General features: G+C 30.9%; 1 protein-coding gene across 1 annotated transcript; it reads left to right on the forward strand.

Moving 5' to 3' along the window:
• The first annotated feature begins 21 nt into the window (after positions 1-21).
• On the forward strand, positions 22-22,973 carry LOC143047782 (kinesin-like protein KIF25). Its single transcript, XM_076221039.1, has 14 exons — positions 22-173; positions 2,855-3,043; positions 3,506-3,748; positions 5,252-5,340; positions 5,689-5,731; positions 6,451-6,503; positions 6,982-7,056; positions 8,324-8,473; positions 8,904-9,065; positions 10,140-10,312; positions 12,489-12,563; positions 16,048-16,212; positions 17,174-17,329; positions 20,966-22,973. The coding sequence occupies exons 1-14, from the start codon at positions 105-107 to the stop codon at positions 21,184-21,186; spliced, it is 1,863 nt and encodes a 620-aa protein (XP_076077154.1). The 5' UTR covers positions 22-104; the 3' UTR covers positions 21,187-22,973.
• Positions 22,974-27,979: the final 5,006 nt, after the last annotated feature.

The following is a 27,979-nucleotide window of genomic DNA, read 5'->3' on the forward strand; positions in this document are numbered from 1 at the left end:
ACCATAACCTTTAATGAAGAAATCCGAGACCATCGAAAAGGTTATACTTTCGATTTGTTTGGGCGCGTCTGCAGCAACGGATTATCAGATTATGATAGTTAAAAATGCCTCTTGGAATAGATAGAAGTCACTTTTATGAGGAAAAAGTTAAGCATATTGAAAAAAGCAACAGGGTGAGAAAATAATATTATATGAGATGGACTCAACAACTGACTGAACTGTTTTAAACCTTGATCCTTGAGGGAAGTAAGATCAAGTAACAAAATGAAAATTTCTTCCCTTACTGGTTAGAAGGAGAAACGTAGACGGCCATATAAAGTAGGTTAGAGCACTGCCTTGTAAGAGAGAGGTTCCACTTCACTTCATTCGGAGGAGACAACGTGTTTTCAGTGGCAGATCCAGAACTTTTTATAAAGGGGAAAAGGGGGGGGGGAGCTTTGACTGACCTAAAGGGGGCCCCACTCTAGTCATGCTTCAGTCATTCCCTATATAATCTACCAAATTTCTCCCACAAAAGAGGGGCCCAGGCCCCGTCCTCTTAGATCTGCTTATGAATATAGCTTAATCAGGTCAGAGGGTAATAATTAAGGAATAAAATTGAGAAAGGAAATGGTGAATATGTCAAAGCGACAACCACCCGACCATAGAGCAAACAACAGCCGAAGGCAACCAATGGGTCTTCAATGTAGCGAGAATTCCCGCACCCGTAGGTGTCCTTCAGCTGGCCCCTAAAATATGCATAATAGTACAGTGATAATGGACGTCATACTAAACTCCGAATTATACACAAGAAACTAAAAATTAAAATCATACAAGACTAACAAAGGCCAGAGGCTCCTGACTTGGGACAGGCGCAAAATTGCGGCGGGGTTAAACATGTTTATGAGATCTCAACCCTCCCCCTATACCTCTAGCCAATGTAGAAAAGTAAAAGAATAACAATACGCACATTAAAATTCAGTTCAAGAGAAGTCCGAGTCTGATGTCAAAAGATGTAACAAAAGAAAATAAATAAAATGACAATAATACATAAATAATAACAGACTACTAGCAGTTAACTGACATGCCAGCTCCAGACCTCAATTAAACTGATTGAAAGATTATGTCTTCATCATATGAATATCAGGTACAATCCCTCCCGTTAGGGGTTTAGTATCATACTATCATAAAATATATGAGAAGAACATAACCCGTGTCATGCCAACAACTGTTTTTTTAGAAATAAATGTGTTTAGTTCCGATGCAAAGACCCTATCAGTGAATCAATGTTAAAGCCAAAATATGCAATCTTTAATGACCTGACAACAGTATCGTAACTATATCCCCTTTTAATAAGTCTATTTAAAGGTTTTGTTAGTTTCTGAGGAGAATACTGACATTTTTGTGCTTTATAAAGAATATTTCCATAAAATTTTGGATGTGAAATACCTGAACGTATAAGATGTCTGCATGTTGAGTTATATTTACGAATTATTTCCTTATACCGGTGATAAAATTTAGTAAATGTTTTGACCAGTTTGTGATATCGAAAACCCTGGTGTAATAATTTTTCAGTAATACATAAATTTCTCTCGCTAAAATCTAATACATTGTTACATACACGAGCGAATCGTAAAAGTTGAGATATATAAACACCATAAGATGGTGACAAGGGAACGTCACCATCTAAAAATGGATAATTAACAATAGGAAATGAAAAATCATCTCTTTTATCATAAATTTTTGTATTAAGCTTCCCATTTATGATATAGATATCAAGATCGAGGAAAGGGCAGTGGTCATTGTTATCATTAGCTTTATTTAAAGTAAGTTCTACAGGATAAATTTCTTTAGTATACATACTGAAGTCGTGCCTTTTATCTTCAGGCTTTAAATGGTAAGTTTTGGCTACAGTTAGGGTCAAATTGGTAAACATTTTATAGTGATTGGTCAAAATATCCTCATTGTGTTTTGTCAGAGGTCTCAAATAATTAACTGAATTAATTTTTTTTTTTTAATTAATGTGATTCGTCATGTTCGTCAAAATTATATGTCGATTTTGTTATCATCGTAGAGAGAGTGTACATTGTATGTTGTCATGCACCAACAGTTATCCTTACCGTCATTTTGCAAAATATTTGACTCATCATAAAGGTACCCCAAGAACGACTGTCATTCATACTCTCTGGTTTGGGGCCCAATAATGACAATTGAAAACCCAGTGGTTAGAGAGGATATCTAGCCAGTGTACATTGTATGTGTTGTAAGACTCATGATGGTACGTGTATTTTATATAACTCTTGAGGAGGGGATGTTTGACAGGATTGCTTCTCTTGAATAGTAGATACTAAGTCAGCCCTAAGAGGTTGAGTTAAAGAAGTACACAAAATGAAGTAAAGAAATAAACATATATCATGTACAATGTATATTCATCAGATATATATTTATAATCAGTGCTGCTTGAAGCTAATAATGGAATTTGTGGTAAAAGTTAACACTGAGTGATGAACCTATCTTTTGGTAAACTTTTGTATGCTACAAAAACATTTGAAAACAGAGTTTCTCCTAAACAGTATTCAAGTAAAACAGTGAATTAGCCTGTAACTGGATATAACCAGTAGTGAAACTTTATATGTTCTAAAAAGATAAAAGTCATAAACATCTTATAAAGGGGTTTATGTTTTGATTTATTTTTTAAAGACTTTACTTTAACTACAGGATGGGCCAAAAAATAAAGAATAAGAAACAACGGATAGAAGAAATAGATGCATATACTCATTTCATTTAATCTTAAGTAATATACATGTAGTGTATTATTTATCAGACACATAAACAAACTATAAGTTTTACAAGTTTTATTTGATTTAATTAACAGGTTAAAGATGAAAGAATAGGTTCATTAGAGACAGAGAATGCTATGCTTTATTTGAAACTTGCACAGTTAAGAGGGGCACTTCAACATACAAGACAAGAATCGATTGAAATTCATGAACAGTTTGAAGATGAGAGTCGATTTAGGAAATCAGTTGCTGAGTCGGCCTGCAAATTTAAGCAAGAGCTGGATGTAAGTAGAAGATTTATGATTTATGTTTTTTTTTTCAGTTTCAAATTATTTTATCATGACTCACAGCTAAATTACAATACAGTAACCCAGTGACACAATAAAAGAAGTCATTAAAAGTTAACATAAAGTTTTCAACACCAGACATGACATGCATGTGTCTATACATTATATTAATAAAATCATTATTATGACTAGTCCAGAACAGTTGTTATTAAATCTTAAATCGAAACTGTATGTTTACTGCATAGCTCTGTAGAAGAAGAGAAAAAAGAGTGTAATAAAAACTTGTTTATTTAATTTTCAGAATACATGTATAGTAAGTTTATAATATAAAATTGTGTATATAGTTGCTAAAGCTTAATCCTTTATATTTAACAATGGACACAAAAACTGTTATTGAAATAAAATTTTGATTCTACTATCATTCTAGTGACTAATAAAATTTTATATATATTTTTGAAGAATATCAAAAAAGATATGCAGTCAGTGCAAAGTGCTGCCAAAGAAATCCCAAAGCAATTTAATGAACAGGTTCAGCATGCAAACTCAGTGGTACAAAGACATAAAATGGCTTTCCAATCCCAGAGTTCTAGTCTGTCAGAGCTTCAGGAAAGATTGGCTCATATGGAATTGACGCTTCATGATGTAACAGATAGACATGCTAAAGAAAAAAAAAGAAGACAGGAACTTCATAACACACTCATGGTAATTAGAAGTAAAAAAAATATGGAACTTTTACTCAAACTAAAACATTATAACTTTTATTCAAGGTAAAAACATAGAAGTTGTGATTTTGGTTCCTCTCCTGCCCTACTTTTTTTCACCACTTTCTAAATAGATGGTTTTTTTTTACAATTTTTATTTGTTTAAGAACAAGCGTCCCCTTATCAAAGATTAATTTCCTTGGCCTTACAAAAAAATATTGATAATTCAGTCTTGAAATATTTAATTACTTATTGTACAATTGTCCATACCCTTAACCCTTTCCCCTGATATTTTCTCATTTGTCTCATTGGCAATTATACATCATCTTCTTATATTTAAATGAATCACATTTATGCAACATTTAAAAAAAACTACTTTTTGTGCAGTTCTGTCACATTCAAGATTGCAACATCACAATTAATGAAGTGTAGAAATGGAGGAATTCAACTGTTTAAATTCAATAAATAAAAAGGAAACAAAAGGAAAATATGAGACTTGTCAACTCACATCCAAATTGTAGGAGTTGTCTACCCTGTGACAACCCATCATCTCAATTGACAGATGATTTTAAGGAATTACTGTGTCCTTCCCTCAGTGGGATAATTTCCAGAGGTGTCTCCCATGTGACAACCCATCATCTCAATTGACAGATGATTTTAAGGAATTACTGTGTCCTTCCCTCAGTGGGATAATTTTAGGGAAAGCATCCAGGAGGTACCGTTTTAGCGAGTTATTTTTGCGGGGTGTAAATTTTCACTTATTTTTGCTTATTTTCGCGGATAGAACGAAATCAGCAAAATAAATTCTGCAAATTTAACAGGGCACATGCAAGATAATAAGAATAGATATTGTATAACATGAGCTGCTTTGGATAGAAATCGAACTAATTAGGCAATTGCACATATACAAGGTAAAAAAAAGAAGATGTGGTATGATTAACAACTATAGGTCACTGTATGGTCTTCAATAATGAGCAAAGCCCATACTTGTATTATACTATGATTGATTTTGGTCTATTAAGGTGGTACCTAACACTACAGGGAGATAACTCTGTAAAGTCAGCTAAACGTTTTAATTACGTTGTGTTGTAAAAGGAATATTAAGCTTCTCAATGATCAAAATTGATGTTTGTCAAACTGCTATATAACCAGTGTAATTTTTCTGACAAAACGGTTGGTTCAAAATTTTTTAAATTTTTATATTTTTGTTAAAGGGTCAAAGTAAACAATTTGAATTTTTTTTATGATAATTAAACGAGCCAAATTAATTTTAGTGAAAGTGTTGGGTACCACCTTAATTACAAAAGAAAAGCTGTAGATGAGTTTTGTTCTGTTTTGTAGGGTTCTTATAACAATTCAATTTAAATTTCAAACAGTTACAGACTATTCGTAGTGATTTATTCAACCTGACATACGTTTATAGATTTATTGGTATTCATTCACATATGGTTGATTTCTATTTCACACAGCTCATATGTGATTTGGACTTTACTTTTTGTTACAGGAATTAAGAGGTAACATCAGAGTTCACTGTAGAGTAAGACCACTTATGGATTTTGATAGAGGTCAAGAGGATATGTCAAGTTTTGGAAGGTAACACAGAAGATTAAAGAGTTTTTATTGATATGAAGTCATTAGAAGTTTAATTTGTCTTTTCTATACAAAGGGAAACACATATGTATTTATACTGATGTTATCCACATGTCAATGAATGCATTTATGAATCTGTTCATTTTAACCAACAATCAACATGTCCATTATAACAAAAAAATTTAACTTAGTGATAAACTTTTTTTCATAGTGCAACCAGTGCAAACCATATAAAATTTTGAAATAAATTCAAAGATAAATAGTATTTCTTAAAAGTTTTTTTGTTTCTATGTAATAATATATATATAGTATTCTTTTCAAATATAATTATAATAACTCTTTAATTTTTAGACAAGGAGCCAAGTCAGAAGTTGTGGTACACTTTGTAGATGATGTAAGTATATTTGTCTGTCTTTTTCTATTTTAGCCTTGGCATTGTCAGTTTATTTTCAATTTATTAGTTTGATGTCCCTCTGGTATCTTTCACCCCTCTTTTATTAAAAGATACAGACTCTCGTTGCTTGCTTGCCTTGAGTTCAGGTGGTTGAATATTCAATCACTGGCCACGTGACACTGAGGACTCAAAATTGTAATTTGCTGCTAATCTCCTCTTCTCACATTGAATTTAGGAGTAAGAACAAAGACTGATTGTTCAATGTCAACATATGTTTGCTCCTCCTGTCTTCATGTGTTACCTAGTGAACAAACACATTAAAGAGTATCCTAGTCTAGTAAAAAGCAGAGTTTGTATTCATATCACATCAACAAGTTCTCATCCTAATATTTTTTTATCGAAGGTCAAGGGTTTTCTCAGAGCACTTCTCCACGCATAAAATCTGACTGCCACAAAATAACTGAAAAGTGGCGCTTAAAAGTGGCGCTGAAACACCAACAATTAAATTAACCTCATCCTGATATGCATGTAATATTTGCCACTGGACTTTAAACATCAATCCATCTGTCCATCTATTAATTTTCAAACATTTCCTTTTTTATTCCTTATGGTTTTTTTTAATTTTTAATAAACTAGGCACATTTATAAGGTTTATAACCATTTTAAGGTATTGGTATTTCATTATTTTTGCAGAATAATAAAAATATCTTATATTACAGGAAAATGTTTGTGTGAGAACAACAAAACATAACAAAGTGTTTGAATATGAAAGGTATGAATTATTTACCCTCAAACTGCTATTAATCAAAATGTATTATACATGTATTACTTTATTTTTATCAGCTGTATATAATAGAGTTATTGTAAATATATTTATGCTTTGATTATTGTTGAGGGACCTCTGTGACCAAGTGTTCTAAGTAGTTAATACTATAAACACTAGTCCTTCAATATTGAGGTTGTGAGTTCTAACCCCGCTCGTGTGGGGGCACTTTTGAATGTTTCATTTAAAATTACAAAATTTTATATTTCAATACTTATCTGTAAATAAAATGTAAACATCTATGAAATTGAAACAAACTTTTCACCGTTATTTTCTCTTTCTTTTTTAATAGTGTTTCTTACTGTGAGCTTTTCACCTGTTGTTTTTGCATAGTGGTTTGTAGTATATAGTTATAAGCACTTAACTTATGAATAGATTATTCCCTGCTACTGTTTGCCCTGAACTAAATAGATTTTTTACATTTTAGAGTGTATGACATGACAGAAACACAAAATGGTTTGTTTGATGAAGTTCAACCAATGTTAACATCACTATTAGATGGGTAAATATTTATCTTAGTTGATAATTAAACAAATACATTGCATAATAATAAAATTGAGAATGGAAAAGGGGAACGTGTCAAAGAGACAACAACCAGACCAAAGAGCAGACAACACATGTAAATTGTAAAATTATCAGGCTTACTTTTACTGACTTTCCACAGTCTGTATGTATTTGTTTTGTGTGCTTTAGTGAGTATTGACCAATTAAAATGAAATAGAATTTAATTGTCAATTTCAAAATTCACAGACAGACAGCCTAAAAATTACCATGTGTATGACTGAAGTTCTCATCAAACTAGTTATAGATTCTAATCTTTTACTCAAAAAAGTAGAGAGAAAATGAATATTTTGTTTGTAGTTTTTAAAGGAATTTTAAATAAATATTGGAATATGTGAAATAAAAAATAAATCATAGGAAAAAGGATACTACTATATACAAAAAAGGAGATATGGTATGATTGTCAATGAGACAACTCTCCACAAGAGATCAAATGACACAGAAATTAAGAACTATAGGTCACTGTATGGTCTTCAACAATGAACAAAGCTCATACCTTATAGGCAGCTATAAAAGGCCCTGAAATGACAATTGTAGAAAATTCAAACAATAAAACTAATGGCCTAATTTATGTACAAAAAAATGAATGGAAAACAAATATGTAACACATTAACAAATGACAACCACGGAATTACAGGCTTCTGACTTGGGACAGGCAGATACATACTTTGCATTTATTATTATATCTAGGATACTAATTTCAGTGTAGATCTTAGCTAAGACTAACCACACTTGATTTCAAAACTACAAAACTAGATATCTTGATATAAGCATTTTTAGCCCTAAAACCATACAATCAAATGTTTTGGAATTTACAATAATGTAAATTGTTACACAGTAGCCAGGAAATCAAACAAATTTACAACATATCACAAGTATTTTAATGGTTAAAACATTTATATTAAGGTGGTACAAAACACCTTGACTAAAATTAATTTGGCTCATTTAATTTTCATAAAATTTTAACAAAATATTTACTATGATCCTTTGACAAAAATATGAAAATTAAAAAAAAAAACTTGAACCAAACACCTTTTTGGAAAAATTATATTGGATATATATAGCAGTTTGATAAATACTAATTTTAATCATTCAAAATTTTAATATTATCTTTACAACACAATGTGATTAAAATGTTTAGCTGCTTTTAACAGAGTTATCTCCCTGTAATGTTATGTACATCCTTAATTTGAATTATTTATTGGTAGATATAACATATGTATCATGGCCTATGGACAGACAGGAAGTGGAAAGACACATACCATGTTAGGGTCACACAAAAATGAGGATTACAATCCTACACGAGAAACCCATCCAGATGAGGGTGTAATACCGAGAGCAGCTAGAGAATTATTTAGGTAGGCCAAATAAAAAATATGTGTGTTTCCTATTTTTCTGCCTTCCTTATATTTTAAGCTTAGAAAGAGCCTGCCTACAAGTGTTTTTGGTTATTTTTCAATAAGCACTGTTAAAGGCTGAATTTCTCTCCCATAGACTCAATGTAAAATAAAAAATGTAAAATAAAAAAAGTCCCTACCTACCGCATAAATTAGACTGAAGAATTTAAAAAGTAAAACTAATGTTATTTTGTTTATCAATTCATTTGACCTTCCTTGTATTTTCAAAGCCTTTAAATTTTTTTAACAGCAAAACAATTCTGTCAGCAAAACAATTATGTTTTTTACTGAATTAAATGATCAAGCATTCATTTTTTTAAGGTTGAAGGGGTGCTTATTTTCTTTTATGCTATTCCTGATATAGCATGTATATCTCTCCATTTACTTCCAGACTGACATCAGAGAAACAGAAAGGAACACATACTGTGGAAGTCTCAGTGGTAGAAATATACAACAATGACATCCGTGACCTTCTGAGTCATGACCCAAACATCAAACATGATATCAATACCGGTCAGGACAACTCTATAAGTTTGCCTACCATTATTTCCAAGTAAGATAATTCTACAGGTTTGCCTACCATTATATCCAAGTAAAATAATTCTACAAGTTTGTCTAACATTTATTTGTCCAAGTAAGATGACTGTTGATTCATTATTTTTTGTTAAATACCAATTTTCTTGGATTTCCTGGGTACAGGTGAGCCATGAACACATTTAAACGTTCAAGGACTTAAAAAAATCCATAGGCTTGAATGCAGACTATTGCAAAACTACAAAATTAAATATCCATAAAATTGAAACTTAACCTCAAACTGAAGGAAATTGGTACCCAAGAAAATAAATGAAACCCAAAAATAAAACACTCAAAGAAAATATGAAAACCTTTTTTTTTCTTTAAAAAAAATGTGAAGTATGAATAAGAAAGAACACGAGTAGCACTGCCACTAATACTTATTGAAATAAGCATGTGCCTAAAGTACACTTCAACTCAATTTTAAGGTATTTTGTCCACTAACCTTTACTTTAAATTGAAAAAAAGAATACCAAGTTATATGTTCAACTTTGATTTAACAGAGTACAACATGGTCTGTGTGTAGGAAGAGAATCAGCCACTTTGATTCATGAACATTCAAGTCATTCAATTTTATTAGTGCCAGCATGATTCTATAATATAAATTTTTCAGACAAGTAGATACAGTATATGATGTCATGTGCTTAGTACAACATGGTCTGCACACGAGAAGAGAATCAGCTTCTTTGATTCATGAACATTCAAGTCATTCAAGTTTATAAGGGCCAGCATGATTCTATAATATATATTTTTTTTTCAGACAAGTAGATACAGTATATGATGTCATGTGCTTAGTACAACATGGTCTGAACACGAGAAGAGAATCAGCCACATTGGTTCATGAACATTCAAGTCATTCAAGTTTATAAGGGCCAGCATGATTCTATAATATATTTTTTTTTTTCAGACAAGTAGATACAGTATATGATGTCATGTGCTTAGTACAACATGGTCTGAACACGAGAAGAGAATCAGCCACATTGGTTCATGAACATTCAAGTCATTCAAGTTTATAAGGGCCAGCATGATTCTATAATATATATTTTTTTTTCAGACAAGTAGATACAGTATATGATGTCATGTGCTTAGTACAACATGGTCTGCACACACGAAGAGAATCTGCCACTATGGTTCATGAACATTCAAGTCGATCACATCTGGTTGTGACCTTAACAGTTGTTTCTCCGGCTCCAAGCTTCTTCTCTAAAAACTCAGCACCAGGAGATAGTAAGATACTAATTTTCTGTTTATTGATATTTATTTTCTTTTTATATATAATCAATAAATCACAGGATATGTGAAAAAAAAGAGAAATTTTTGATAGCTGTCTCCCTTATTTCCTTTCATTTTTATATTATATTAAAAGGAATAACAATTGAAATTGTCCTACTAAATGGAATCAAATTGATTAATTTTTTTTGTTGCGGCATTTCATGTGTTTTTCTTGTTGTACCTAATTAGCATCACTGTTTTCTAATTCTAATGTTTGCTGCACCTTGAATTAATCAAGCTTTGGCAGGAACATCATTTTTATTTTTATATATAGGTTTAAATCTGAATAACAATTTAGATATACAAATGTATAACAAGTCTTTTAATTACTATTGAAAGCGAATCATGGACTCACTAATAAAAATCCATCAAAAATACACATGAAGCCAAATAGTTCAATTCAGAATTTCATCTTCTGTCATAGTATTATATTGTGCAGTCTCTTCTAGTATCCGTGGAAACTGATCATCCAAAATAATGATTTTCGCATAGTGCAACAGAATAGCTTAATTCAAAATTCATCTTCCATCCTTATATAATATAGTGCAATATCCTAGTAAATGATGTCCGAAGTATAAAACAGATTCTTATATGATGTTCTTCTTTTGCTTTGGAAACGAGGCATGTTCTAATTTCAATAAAAACATGGCCTGCACCTGATTGACACCACAATTGAAATTGCAACATCAGTTGTATTTTGGACAACACTAGGGATCAAAATGGACTTTTATATTGGTGTTGCTTGCTAGGAAAATAAATAAAAATTTTCTAAAAGAAACTTTACATTTATCTGTTTACTTTTGTGAAATGGTTGCTTTTCTGTAGTTTTTTTGCTTCATAAAATAAAAATAGCCATTTTTCAAAACATATATTAGGTCTGCTTCAAAGTATCAAAGTTTTAAATTTTCCTGTAGAATCTAAATTATTCTATCATGCCATGTTCCGTGCCTATTTTAACATGGGTAGGCATTATATTTGTCAACACTACACCTGGCTAACGCTAGATATAAAGCTATTGACAAATATAATGCCTACCCATGATAAAATGAGCATAGAGCATAACATAAAAGAATTACTTCTTAAACATCCACAACTGTGATATTCTGATTATGCAGAACCATTCCTGAGTTAAACAACTAAGCACCAATTATGAACCCAACTCAATTAATATCAAACATGATTTCTATGAATATAAATATATTATAAATATAAAATATGATTTCTAAAAATTATCAATTTGTTTTTTTATAACAGAGCCTACAGCCAAAACATTGCAACGTATGTTCTCATTAATTGAATGCACCCTTCAGTTTGGCTACATAAGATTTTTATTGAATGATGTGTTATTTAGATTTTATTTATGTGTTATTTTGTTTGTATGTATTTATGTGTTGAACCCATGCATGCAAGTTTCTCTTTGCTCATTACAAAACAATTTAGAATGTATAATTCTATTCTAGGCGTGCATAAAATAAAATTGTAGGGTTGCCAACTTTCTAAGCATTCAAAGTTTTCTTGAAAAATATTTCTTAACAATACCATTTCTCCTAGTTCTTGCCATTGTTTGCTTCTCTAGTAATGTCTAGAAATTATTGCATGATAGTTGGAATATTAAAAATTATTAAATACTTGTAATATTGAGAAGATCAAAACTGTAAATTCAGGAATTATTGCGATGTTTTTAAAATTGCAAAAAATGCAACAGGGTTACAACCACAATAATTTTAACTCGCATTTTAAAATCTTTTATATGAGTTAAACAGAATTTTTCTCAATATCACAAAAAATTTAAATAGCATTTTAGTCTAAAAAGTCACAATCGCAATAAGAAATGCGCGTAATAATTTCTCAATTTACATCATTAGAAATAAAGTTTGTAAATGATTAAAATATTATACATGATGACTGTGGGTAATTTAGATTTGAAGTACTCTTCAAGTTGAAGAGCATTGAGCTTTGAAATGTTTTATAATTTACCATCATAATTCATATATACATGTAAAAAGCAAGCAGACTTGCCTGACCAAATACGGTATTGTGTTTTGTTGGTTACGATACTTATCAGTATGTATGTTTGCCGATGTTCTATTTTTTAGTAGAGACATATTTATAATTTTTTACATGAATTTAGTTTTCAGGAAAACCAAAAGGAAATCTTTAACAGAAAGTCAACTTCTTGATATGATCCCTGAAGCACTCCTACAAGGTTGATGACCATTAGCCCTCCGTCTAACATATACCTTTAATTAGCTAATAGTCCCATTCCTTTCCCAACCTCAAATAAATCTTAGATATTCAAAACTGATTACTTTTGTACCAATACAATTATCCAATATTCCATTTGCCTATTTCCAACTTTAAACAAATTTGCAAAGGGAAATAACCCCTTCTTTATTTTTATGTATATGTCCTGAATTAGGAGCCATGTTAAAAATTGTCTGTATATTTGAATAAAAAAAATGAATAAAAGGATATATGGGGATTTTGTGAATGAGGCAGCAATCTAACCATGAAATTTTTTATATAATATTTCCTCATATTTACCTTTCTGTGAAAACTTTATTAATTAAGTATAAAAAAGAAGATGTGATATGAATGCCAATGAGACAACTTTCCACAAGAGACCACTGCACGGCCTTCAACAATGATCAAACCCAATAGATTTGTTTGACATTAAACATACATCTCTAAACATGTGCATCGTATTCCACCATAAAGAATCAATAAATTAAACTTGCTGATTAACTAATTTTTATATTTTTTTGTTTTCTGCCTTTTAGTTGCTTAAAGTAAAGCAATTACAGCAGAATGCATTTAGTGTGTAGATAAAGGTAATGTATTTGGTTAGCTTGCTTGTTAGCTGAAGCATGAAGTCATGATTAGGTTAGGTAAACTACCCTACTTTAAGAGTATACTAGTCAGACCAATCCATCTGTCTGTAGGACTAGGCTACTCAGAAAGGAGGGTAATATCCCTAACCTATTAATGACTTCGATATTCAGCTAACAAGCAAGCTTTAAACTAAGATTCTATCTTTACCTTAACACTCAATGCATTCTGCTGGAACTCATTTATCATGCAGCTTTATCACCTGCTGAGTAGAACTTTAATTCTCATATTACTGCTTTATGATGTTAAGGTAGAAATCAGGAGTGGATGCAGGATTTTTGTAAGGGGGTCTAATTAAACAAAAACGGATGATTAATAATCAATGCTTAGAAGGCTGCCAAATATCACATATTCCTAGAATTTTGTTTATCATACATATCTTAAAATAATTCAAGCTAATTTTTACCACAAAAACAGAACCACCTTACATTCCAACAAGCATAAATTCCCTTGAAAACCCGGCCCTTTAAATCAGTTTACACCATACGTAACAATAACATACAATCTAACTTATTTTTCCTACCTGAGAATTGAATTACTGTACCCTGCATGATTTTAATTGAAATTTTTAACAACTTAAACTGCATGTTTCTTAAACTTAAACTGCATGAAGTTAAATTGTTTCTTTTTAAATATAAAGCAGTGAAAAGAAGACGTGGTAAGATTGCCAATAAGACAACTCTCCACCAGATCAGTATATAGAATGACATCATCATTATTGACTAGAATGTTGTTGGTTTTTTTTATTTATCTGAAATGAAAGCAAGTGACCATCACATTTTGCATGTAGCATATAAATTTTCGAAAAACACAACATTCAATTCCTTTTTGTCGAGCCTGCAACTTTTGTTGCAGAAAGCTTGACATAGGGATAGTGATCCGGCGGCGGCGGCGGTGTTAGCTAACTTCTTAAAAGCTTTATATTTTAGAAGGTGGAAGACCTGGATGCTTCATACTTTGTATATAGATGTGTCATGTTACGAAGTTTCCGTCAGTCACATGTCCAATGTCCTTGACCTCATTTTCATGGTTCAGTGACCACTTGAAAAAAAAGTTCAAATTTTTTGTAATGTTGAATTCTCTCTTATTATAAGTAATAGGATAACTATATTTCATATGTGCGTACCTTGCAAGGTCCTCATGTCTGTCAGACAGTTTTCACTTGACCTCGACCTCATTTCATGGATCAGTGAACAAGGTTAAGTTTTGGTGGTCAAGTCCATATCTCAGATACTATAAGCAATAGGGCTAGTATATTCGGTGTATGGAAGGACTGTAAGGTGTACATGTCCAACTGGCAGGTGTCATCTGACCTTGACCTCATTTTCATGGTTCAGTGGTTATAGTTAAATTTTTGTGTTTTGGTCTGTTTTTCTCAAACTATATACAATAGGTCTACTATATTTGTTGTATGGAATGATTGTAAGGTGTACATGTCTAGCGGGCAGATGTCATGTGACCTTGACCTCATTTTCATGGTTCAGTGGTCAATGTTAAGTTTTTGAGTTTTGGTCTTTTTATCTAATACTATATGCTATAGGTCAACTATATTTGGTGTATGGAAATATTTTATGATCTTTATGTCAGTCGCGCAGGTTTGATTTGACCGTGACCTCATTTTCACGGTTCATTGCACAGTGTTAAGTTTTTGTGTTTTGGTCTATTTTTCTTAAACTATAAGTAATACATGTGTAATAGGTCAACTATATATGTTGTATAGAAGCATTGTTAGCTGTACATGTCAGCCTGGCATGGTTCATCTGACCTTGACCTCATTTTCAAGGTTCATTGGTCTTTGTTTAGTTATCTTGGTTAATGTTAAGTTTATGTGACAGTTGTTATAAAGCTTAACTTTATACTTAGGACTATCAATATAATATCAATGGTTAGTATAGAAGGCGAGACATTTTAGCGTGTGCACTCTTGTTTATTATATGAACAGATTTTTGAAAGAAAAAAAGTCTGTCAACTTTTTTAATGTGAACTTAAAACACAATTATTTAGAAATAACCTATGGATATGAAGGCAGTATTGTTTGATGTGAAATCAATTATAATAGTATACCTTACATATATTATAAAGAATTCTATTGGGTAACACGTTATCACATGACATAAAATAATTCCTCAGTGAAATAACCTTTTTGTGTTGACAATTTTGGATATTCACTTTTTCTAAGGGCCATAATTGTATATTTCTTCATATCTTCAATCTCTGCCACAGAGTTCATATCCGTTCCATAGATGTTTTTTTATCTGCACTAAATATGCGATACCTATTTGTGTATTGTTATGTGGTATGGAACAGAAAGGATAAGAACTCTGCAACAGAGATTGAGCTGAAATAAGCATAAGATATGAAATTTGACTTCAAAGTAGTTAGCTTATAAAATATTTAGCAATTATTTATCGTTATTGAACAGGTATATAGCTTATGTTTATACATTGATATCATATCATTAGTCATATTTTAAAATATATTACTTTTTTCCAGTGAAACTAAGTTGGATTTTATTTAAATCATAATCGTTTGCATAAATTAGTCACAAACACTAAAAGAAAATAGTGTTGATTAATTAATAGGAAGGTGCACGTGGAGCTAATAATTCTATAATCAGTAAATCATTGGATGCATTGATTTGCATTCATACTGGTTTGATGCTTTCATACTGAATGAAATGATTCGTCTTTCAACCCCTTAGAGATCAGTATGTGAATGAATTGACTATTATTATCTGTATATTTTGCCCTCTTTTTAACTATGAAGACCATTTATTGAAATATCCAAGATTTTATTTACAGCGACACCTAGGGACAGTAAAGGGAGATCATCCTCTTTATCATCATCTGGCTCAATGCCATCAGGATCCATGTGGCAATCTAATGACATCAGTACTAATTCTGCTGGACAGGCTGTTATAAAAACAAAACTACAGTTAGTAGATCTGGCTGGTAGTGAATGTGTTGGTAGGTTTTGGCAAAGAGATTTATGGATAGACTATGTTCATGATCAAAATATTAAGTCACATGCTGCCTGACAAACAATTAAAAAATTTTTTACCATATTGTGCTCATTGAAGTTTTTTTTAATGCAATATTTATATAGATGAAAGGTGAAAGTAGCTTCAAACACTTTAAACCATTTGAATTTTATGCAGCTGATATACAAGTGAGAGGTTTAGCTAGCTATAAAACCAGGTTTAGTCCACCATTTTCTACATAAGAAAATGTCTGTACTAAGTCAAGAATATGACAGTTGTTATCTGGATGTGATTGAGCTTTTGATTTTGCCATTTGATAAGGGACTTTTCGTTTTGAATTTTCTCAGAGTTTGGTATTTTTGTGACTGTCATACAAGTGAGAGGTTCAGTTAGCTATATAACCAACCATTTTCTGCATATGGTAAGAAAATGCCTGTACTAAGTCAAGAATATGACAGTTGTTATCCGTATGTTTGATGTGTTTGAGCTTTTGATTTTGCCATTTGATAAGGGACTTTCCGTTTTGAATTTTTCTCTGAGTTCTGTATTTTTTTGATTTTACTTTTCTTTGGACAACAATATCTGGAATACATGTACTTGTATATTCTGTACAAAAACTTCACAAAACAATCAAAATGGAAATCAAATTTCTATGAAAGAAAAATTTCACACTACATCTACGTTATACTTCTTAACTTCAATATGTTGAAGATTACAAGAAGGCACATATACTAGGGAAATATTTAAGAAAAATCTAAACATATTTACAATAATTTTAAATATATTTTTTTTTTTTTTCAATATATAAGGCAGATAAAAACATAATTGGATTTAGTAATATAAGTGTGGTATGCACCAGACTTAAATGCTTCTAAATCCCTAGCGAGATAATCATATTGAAAATTAATTGAGTGTGCCCATATTGGATGTAATTATTTAAATTTCAGGCATGAGTGGTGTAAAAGGACAGGCATTACGAGAAACAGCAAACATTAACAAGAGTTTGTCTGCGTTAGCTGATGTCTTAGGAGCTCTAGCTGAACACAGAGCACATGTGCCTTACAGAAACACACGTCTCACACATTTGTTACAAGATTCTATTGGTAAGTGGTTGTGTCTGTATAGTAAAGAACAAATGTACCATAAAAGGGGGGATGTTTTACATTGTTGGTCTATAGAGTAGATGCTTTTGTCAATAGTATCACATGCACATAACAGAGGCACATGGCTATACATTTGAAAAACCTTAGTGCTCAACAGGTTAGTAGCTGCTTTTGATATATGCTTAGATATAAAAATGTGACAAGAACGTGATCAAAACCTATGTCTTACACATTGCATGCAAATATATAACTAAGTCTTTAAAATCCTACCGAACATTAATACAAATCACTGGGTATGATGTATCATTAAAAAATCTTTTTTTTAAATGATAGAGAGACTCCTTGTTGCACATTGGTATTCCTTGTGCTTTAACCCAGTAAGTAAGAAAATAAGATTTTTAATGTGGTACTTAACACCTTGACTTAAATTAATTTGGCTCGTTTTAAGTCATATGAAACCTCAAATTAAATAAAAATGTGCATAATTATGATTTTTATAACTAAATGAATAGTTTTCATTATAAAACTTATGTACATATACTTTTTTCTGAAGAAAATTCTTTAATTTTTCCACATTTAGAAAAGTTTACTTTATTTTAATTGCTTGCTTCCAAGAAGCAATTCGCCAACATATTTTCCGTATATGCAAATGACCTTAGCTTGATCCTTCTCGTAAAAATCCGATGATCACAATACTCGTGGATCTGTTTTTGGAAAGATTAGAACTTGTTCTAAATCTTTACTTAGGCACCACTCTCCCTAACAACAGGACAGGTTAGCTACTGTTACTAAATGTATTCACACTGAAATATAGTTCCCTATGGTTCTCATGTATGTGCACATAATACACATATAAACTGAAAAAAACTGGGTATTTTATTGGAGCAGTTCATTCAAGAATGTATGTCATTAAGGTGTGTTGATGTGCAGGCTTTTTAAAAAAACATTTTTATTAGGTAACTGGGTATTGATTCAACTAGTATGATTGACAACTGTCATTATCACTAAACAACCAGAGACAAGGTGGACCTTTAATTACAATGCCCCACCTCCTAAACTGCCAATCAAATTGACCACATTACCTATCAACCTCAGTCTTACATAATTATACAGACCACTCAATATCCATATAATTCTTAATACACAAGTATTTGACCTCATAATTGAATACTCAAATGTGTATATTAGATGTTTGATATTTATAAGGATGATAGATTTATTTATTGCCAATTACTTTTGATCAACATTACATAAAGTGATTCTGTAAATATTATCTGAAAGATAAATGATTAATGGATTAACAAGATCTTAAAAAAAATGAAATATGAATAAATAAAAGGTATTCAAGTAAGGCCTATAATTTACTTGATAAATTTCCAATAATTGTCTGTAATTAATCAACATATAAATTAGTACACTTTTTTTTATCAGGAATTGGCTTGAAACAGTTTAAAAATTTTAAAACTTTTAACTATAACAAACCATTTTTTATTAGTTTATTTCCCATCAATCATTATGTCTATTTTAGTCATTTGAATTTTTATTAGAAGTAAATATATATTTTTGCAATCAAGAAAGAATCCACATTTCAATAAGTTTTTTAATTGGTTTACATTGAAAAAAGTACATTTTCAATGCCCTGTGTTGAAAAATACTTTAAAAATTGATCAAAAGGCACTCTAAAACTTTTAATCTTCAATGCCATATAACCTCTGTTTCAACTTACAAAATGCCTCAAAACAACATTTTCAATTTTTTTTTGTTGGCACTTTAAAGTTTTAAGCTGTTGGTCCAGATTTATGTCTTACAAGGATAGTTGGTAACATTTACTAGAAGAATTTTTGCATTTTTTTGTTTTTTTTTAAAACATGTTCAGAACCGGCAATATAATATCGATAAGATATAAACTGCAGTTATATAATTGTGCAAATTAAGAGACCCATATTATTTAATTTGAGTTCATTTTATCCTTATACTGGAAAAGCAAGTTTCCTTCTAAAGACCTGCTGTAAATGCAATTTTCAGCAATTATAGTGCTTTATAAATGTTCATTTTCCCCCACCATACCTTAATATGAAATAATTCAAACTACTCTTCTAATCTTTCCATGAGTGATTTCCATCACTTTGATTTAAATAAACTATTATCTGATTGTATAAGATGTTATACAAGTGCTCAATATCCATGCTTTTTCATTGACTGTTTACTATAAGGTGACAATCGGTAAACTTCGGCTTCAAAACACGGCATTTAATGAGCTGCCATATTTGTTATATCATAACAGACAGAGAGACAATTATACAATATATTTGCGTAAAAAATGATAAAATGTGCACAGAAGACTAAGTTTATGTTATATACATGCATTGGTTCAAGAATTGGATAAACATTATTTTTCACCAGTCACTCGTTTCATATGACTTTAATTTTCATATAGTTTTGACAATATATTTATTTTGACCCATTGAACATAAATTTGATTTTTTTTTTTAAATTGAACCACATGCTTCATCAGAAAAATTTCATTGGATATATAGCAGTTTGACAAATGCTTTATTTTGATATTTTCATAACAATAGAACATGATTAAAATGTTCAGCTGATTGTTACAAAGTTATCTCCCTTTAGTGTTATGTGCCTCCTTAAATAAGTCCAAACACTGGCTGATCTTTAATTACAGCATGACCATTTATAACAAACAGTGATGAGCAACTGCAGAAACAATACAGGGAACAACAATAAAATAACAGATATTGACAATGATACAAGTGCTGGCCTCAGACCACAATTAACTCCCTTTGTTCCGTGGTCTAGGAATATAGTTCCCAATTATTATATATACAAGTGCAAGTGGTGGCCTCAGACCACAATTAATTCCCTTTGTTCCGTGGTCTAGGAATATAGTTCCCAATTATTATATAGGGTATTGCTTCTTAAGTATTCTGACTACTGTTTTCTTTGAAATGTTTACTATTTAAGTGGTCCTATACGTTGCATATATATTGAAATAAGTAAAACATGTGGAAAAAAATTATTGTTAAAAGTGAAAGTAGTGTTTTGGCCAAGATGAAAGTAGGGTAGAAATTAGGCTTCATCATTTATTCAAGATTCAAATCCTACCATTGGCATGTTTTAAATATGGCTCTAAAAAAGAAAAAGCACTGATGGATTGTCCTTGGACAAGCATATTTTATTCAAATAATAATGGTCTATAAGCAGTTAAATTTATTTCATGTCTGAAACAGTGCAAGTTTTTTAATTCAATTTTAATTTTACCAAAAAAATGCATTGCAACCATTGGGAGGAATAATTGTGTTCTGAGGCCTATGCTTATAGGGTTATCTCCTATGTTGTTTATTTCAAATATTTAAAGTTATTAATTATAGAGAAAACACAACTTATCTCCCTTATGACATATCATTGTGTTCAAACTAAGTTGAAAATTATATTCATACTACTGATATTTAAAGCAAATAATTAATGTTTGTGTCTTTGTTTTAAAGACTGATTCATTTTGTTAATGCTAAAAAAAAAACTTATTTTACAAATATCTATCATTATTGTTGAAAATATCAAAACTTTCTCTATGTGAATTATTTAAATATAAACTGTTGGTATACTATAATTTTTTCACAGGAGGAGATGCCAAGTTATTGATTCTGTTATGTGTAGCACCTGCCCAGAGATACATCACAGAGTCTCTACAGAGTTTAGGTTTTGGTGCTCGCGCTAGACAAGTACAAAGAGGTCAAACTAAACGTCGTCTGCCATCATCTGCAGAGAAAGTCAGTATGGACACGCCAAAAAATTCTAGATCTATCTCAGTGACAGGTCCTCCACCTTTTAGCCAGCGATGATTTTAATGATATTTTGTACCAACTTATATATATTTTAACAATTAACAATTCCAAATATATATATTTTTGGAGACCGTTTGTTTATTCTGTCTGACACGAAATTTATCACTTGAAATCTCATAAAGTTAAATAAGAATGGAATGTAAACATTTAAATTGGCATGTATTACTCATGAAATGCATACAAGTTGGCATCCATGCATGGAAAATATTGAGTACAATTTGAAAACAAGGAGAATTTTGCAAATTGTCCTATAGTTTAGGCTTGAAAAGAACAGGAAAAAAATATAAAAATTATTAAATTTTAAGTGTAATCATGCACTTTTTTCTATTATTTTGTATCAAAACAAATTATTTTTTTCCCGTGTCAAATCAGGATTCTTTTTGGAATATCCATTTCTACATATGTGAAGTGTATCATAGTAAAGTCTCTCAAGTTAACATGCGAATGTCAATTGACGAAATTGCTTTCATAACAAGATATTAACCGTATTTGTGTTATTGTCCTTTATAATAAAAATAGTAAGATTTGAGAAGACGGATACATATGTTTTTGTACTAGTATATTTATGTCAAAACAAACTTGAATTTCATATACTAGTCTTTAAGTTAAATTCCCCACATTCCAGGATTACTATTTAGAATCAGCTGCATGCTTTGTGCATTTGATTTACTGGTGCTAATATCAAATATCATAAGGAAAAAGCTTTGTTTCATCTTTTTGTTTGATATATTAAATTTTTGTCTAGTTTTGTAAAACATTGAAATTTATTATAGTACACTATTTTTGAAAGAAACTTTAATATTTAATACTAATAGAAACAAGGATGTAATGTCATGTTATTGGATATCATTAAACTAAATCAATCAATTTCGGGAATTAAAATTACTAGGAGAAGAAGATGAATTAGGAAGTTCTGCTCAAGTTTGAACTCTAATTGTTAATAATTTAATTTTGGATGTAACACGTCTTCTGATTGGCTGACGTTATTTTGTTATCAGCACATAGACATAATTTAGTCATGTGACCGTGACGTCATCAACGTTTTTTCATGGTTTTCTACGGTTTAAAATGGAATTTAGAATTAAATTATAAGAAATGACTGTAATATTTTTTCTGTTTTTTCAAAATAACATAAAAAATGTGGTGCACACTGTTAAATAACTCGCTACGCACGTTATTCAGTGTGCACCAAATTTTTTATGTTATTTCTTCATAGACAGAAAAAATAGTACAGTCATTCCTTAAATGTGTCCTTTCATCAGTCCTTGAAGAGTGCTAGAAGTGTGATACTGAAGATTCATTGATAAATCTATCAACAAGATATAGGAGGAGTTATTTTAAACTCTGAACTTTAAATATAATTTCAATGAACTTATTATTATTGTTGAAAAGTTATCAATAAAATGATGCCAACATATTATATTTTATCCAATTTAATGTAGATAGTTGACAAGTTTACTTTTTTATTATTTCAATATTAAAAGTTCACTTTGTTCATATTTATGTATACTATATAGAAACTGTATTGTTATAATTTGTTAGTTCACTAAAGTTTGAATCCCAGTGTAAAGTTTCATACTTTTTCTTTTTAGATATATTTTATTTACTATTTCTAGAATTCCAAAGTGTTATCCATCCAGGAGTTGTGTCCTTTGTTATACATGTATATGTATAGTATATATTTATTTGAATATTGTTTTTGTTAGTTTTATATGAAAATAAACATATTTTGATGAAAAATATTACAAATGTTCATGATGTTATAATATATAAATTTATAGTGATTTATAGTGATTTATATTTTTGTAAAAAAAGATAAATGAAATTAATTAAATGTACAGCATGATGCTATATATCCTAAACTAATAATTAATTAACAGTGAGTACCCTCAGATCTGTACTTTGTGCCTTAATGTTTTTTTGAGTTTTGCTCATTGTGGAAGGACTTGGGATGACCTTTAGTTTCTTCATTCTCAGATGGATAATGGTCTCAAAGGCAATCATACAACATTTTTTTTCAAGTTTGACCAAAGTGAGCGATGAATCTGAAAGTACATTGAACAGTATAGTATGCTCACATGAAGGTTAGATTGTAGTTCCTGAAAAAAATTGAAAGTTTTATGGGACACAAAGAGTCACAGACAGAAAGACCACATACAAAAACCAGTAAGCCCTAACTTTTTGAGCAAGGATGAAATAAATCCTACACCTTCTAGATTCAAATAAAACCACAAGGAAAGTGCAAATCTAGAGGATGGAACTAGTTTTGTTAGAATTGAAACTCTCCTTATTACCTCAAAAATCACTATAATGTAGCTAGGTTTGGTTATCTGTTTATAATACAGAAGTAACAGTTGACATAATACTGTGGTGAGAACTGGTGGATGGATATATTATACATTATACTTTTCATTTGTCTTCATTTGCCCCTTAACTGACCAACCTGGACATCTGTAAAGGTATGCTATTTTTATGCCCCACCTACGATAGTAGAGGGGCATTATGTTTTCTGGTCTGTGCCTCCGCTCGTTCGTTTGTTTGTTCGTCTGTCTGTGCGTCCATTCGCTTCAGGTTAAAGTTTTTGTCAAGGTAGTTTTTGATAAAGTTGAAGTTACATCAACTTGAAACTTAGTACACATGTTCCCTATGATATGATCTTTGTAATTATAATTCCAAATTATAAGTTTGACCCCAATTTCACGGTCCACTGAACATAGAAAATGATAGTGCGAGTGGGGCATCCATGTACTATGGACACATTCTTGTTCTTTACTGGTTGAAGTGGTTGTTTAATATGGCAGCCACAATACGATATTCAGATTTGCTGCCCAATAACAATTGAGATGAATATGTTGTGCCTCATCTAAGCAAAGATGACCAGGAAACTGCAAAAACTTGTCTTGCCAGTTTATTATACCAACATGAAAACCTTATTGAAAAACCAGTTTCTTCATGCATGTACTAGGGTGCATCTTTTAAGGAATCAGATCACTAAATATGAGATAATATGTGTCCACACTTGCACTACATGAACTAGATTCCTTAAAAATAATAGATTATATCATTCAGAATATTTCAAATTTGAAAAAAGTTTTAAAAAGTTAATTATCTTTCTTAATTTTTATTTACTGACTACAATACTAGTAGAGGGGCATTATGGATTCCTGTCTGTCAAGTATCAGGTTATAGGTTAAGTTTTATTTTGTATTAACTTAAATTTGAAACTTAATGCTCAAAGCACACCTCCTTGTGTGAGATTTTCTCTCTGAATTAAAGACTCATTGGTGGCCTTCTACTTTTTTCTGCTCTTTGGTCGGTGTGTTGTCTCTGACACATTCTCCATTTTCATTCTCAATTTTAAATTCATTATGAAGTGAACTTTTAAATATGTAAATATATGCTAAATAAGGGTTTTGACTCAGATTTCTTGGGGTCAGTTTTTGGTTATTTGTTAGTTATGGTCACATCAACTTCAAAAGGAATACAAATATTCATTTTTAAGTGAACTGTTCAATCAATTTGTCAAATTAACAGTTTGAGCATAATTTTATTGGTTACTGAACACTTAAAGTGATAGTACAAGAGGGGCATGGTGGCATTGGAAACATATTCTTGTTTATCCTTTTTGGGCTATATTAAAACTAAGAACATATATATTTACAAAATTTATTTTCAATGCAGAAAATACATGTACATGTATAATCTTTGTTAGTACATATGTAATACAAAAAAATAAAAATAATCAATAAACATCATTTCTAATGCTTAGTATACATGGGAGTTACTTCATTAATAGACCTTGTTGCTATTTAGTCCACCCCTGGAAAAAAACAGTCATTTTCAGTGTGTGTCAAGTGATGCAAAAACAAGGGGCATCAGTAATGGGGAAGAAGAAAAAAGTTGAAATTGAACACTTTGAAAATTTAATAGATTATTATCTATTTTTTGAAAAAAACAAATCAAAGACCTAGAAATGCTAAGCTTTAAATGTTTACGATGGCTAAAATATGACTGAAAAGTTTTATGCACAATACTTTGATAGCTTCAACTTATTTGTAACATCCTTCTTGACAAGTATGGTAATAAATAACAAACAAATATAATTTTGTAATTTTATAAAATGCCTAGAATGGATAGGATCTAAAGAATTTACACCCAAATAATGCCATTCTTAGTTAATGTCTAATAACAATGGAATGCCAAATAAAAAAAAATGTCAAAATCAACACAGCTAGTCATGCATACTGTGGATTTATTATTATTGGTTTGATACCAATATGCATGGGTTTCGTGGGTGCAGGTGAACCACTAATTTAAATGTTCAACGAAAAACAAGTTGTATCCAGACTTTGGCAGAACCACAAAATCAAATATCCACGAAAATTGGTACCAACGAAAATAAAAGAATCAACAGTACTTGATTTATCAGGAGATGTTCTCAAAGGGACAACATCTTTAAAGGGAGTATAAAAATACCTTCAAAATTAATTAGAATCTCCATATAAATGTATCAGAGTTCCAAATAATAATGCATGCATTGTCATGCTTATAGGCATATCCAAATCATAATTCTAAGTATAACAAAAAAATAGAATAAATATTTGACATAAAACTTATAATGGCCTGACAAAATAAAAATTATATTATAAGTACCAGTAAAACAGACAGTAGGGCAACTGTAAATGCTATTTACATGTATATCCCTCACCCATAGGCTGAGGGTATAATATAACAATAATGAGATCAAATGCAATTGACATAAAAAATCAGAAATACAATAACAAGTATGAGAACTATATACATCAATAAAATCATAATGGCAAGACTTCACAAAAATAAACATAAAAAATTCTCATTACAAAAATAGATACATAAATTGTTGGTTAATACAAAAAATAAAATAAAAAAGGCTAGTCATTCAAAAGTCAGCAGGTTGAGAAAAAAAACTATCTCTATTTGGTATCAGCATCTAATTCTCTTTAAAAGGCCACACCGCTTTTACTTATATCTAATAACAAAATATGCAATCATCCTGTATATGATTTAATGCACATTATCTATAAAATGCTTCCACATTACAAAACAGATATATGAAAGACTAGGTATTAAACAAGATGTAACCAGGTGACACCAATCCCCCACCTGCAGCCTCATTATGAACAAGTGAAACTGCGAGCTACTGCTCACTGATGATACCCCCGCCGCAAGTGGATAATATTAATAGTGTAAAAATATGCAAGTGTTCGGTAAACAGGAAGTTGTCGAGTGATGAATCTGAAAACGCATCACACGGTATAGCTGACTTATAAAAATCCTGAAACCAAATTTCAGAAATCCTTGTATTGTAGTTCCTGAGAAAAATGTGACGAAAATTTTTAACTTGGTTATCATGTGTAAAATCATACAATTGTTCGGTAAACAGGAAGTTGTCGAGTGATGAATCTGAAAACGCATCACACGGTATAGCTGACTTATATAAATCCTGAAACCAAATTTCAGAAATCCTTGTATTGTAGTTCCTGAGAAAAATGTGACGAAAATTTTCAACTTGGCTATCATATGTAAATTCATACAAGTGTTCGGTAAACAGGAAGTTGTCGAGTGATGAATCTGAAAACGCATCACACGGTATAGCTGACTTATATAAATCCTGAAACCAAATTTCAGAAATCCTTGTATTGTAGTTCCTGAGAAAAATGTGACGAAAAATTTCAACTTGGCTATCATGTGTAAAATCAGACAAGTGTTCGGTAAACAGGAAGTTGTCAAGTGATGAGTCTGAAAACGCATCACACGGTATGGCTGACATATATAAATGTTGATACCAAATTACAGAAAGGGTGGATGTGTAGTTCCTGAGAAAAATGTGACGAAAGTTTCATGGGACGGACTGACTGACGGACGGACTGACGGACGGACTGACGGACGGACTGACGGACGGACTGACGGACGGACTGACGGACTGATGGACGGACTGACGGACAGACAGAGGTAAAACAGTATACCCCCCCTTTTTTAAAGCGGGGGTATAAAAACAGTCAACCTGAGAACAAGGCACACTCAATACATAGGTCATTAATATACAGTATACACATGATACACTAATGTACCAAAAATCAGATCCATATCTGTAGGCATTGCAATAAAAAGTCCTCACTAGTACATATTTCATGGAATGTAAATGCTATTACTTTGCTAAAAAAAATAGATAAAAGGGAACTCTATACTATTTTATTAAAAAAGAGCTACAGATCTTATGCTTTACAATAAAAGTCTTGACATGAAAAATTCATTAATAGTACCAATAAGTCCACAAAAATATCTAAACAATATACAATTGCAAACTCAATCTGTCATTATTAAACACAAATACACCAAAAATCTAATCAATATTTACAGGCAGAAAGAAAAAAAGTCCCAAACTATTTGATTTCAGAATGAGGTTAATACTGACATGGGTAACCCTACATACATACAAAATAATGCTTTTCTCTCTAAAAAAATTAAAGTCATAAGAAACCAGTGACTGGTGAAAAATAATGTCTATCCAATTCTTGAACCAATGCATCTATATCTTATTATCGTCAAAAAATATTTCACTTGGTCTGTTATGATGTGAAAATATATCAGCTAATCAACTGTCGTGTTTTGAAGTCAAAGTTTACATATAGTCACCTTAGTAAGCAAACAACAAAGAAGCATGGATATTGAGCACATGTATATTACATGTTAAAATAGAATAATAGTTAACTTCAATGACAGAACAGATTTTCATGAGAAAGGTCATGCT

Source organism: Mytilus galloprovincialis, chromosome 10 (genome assembly GCF_965363235.1).
Source record: "Mytilus galloprovincialis chromosome 10, xbMytGall1.hap1.1, whole genome shotgun sequence".
NCBI lineage: Eukaryota > Metazoa > Mollusca > Bivalvia > Mytilida > Mytilidae > Mytilus > Mytilus galloprovincialis.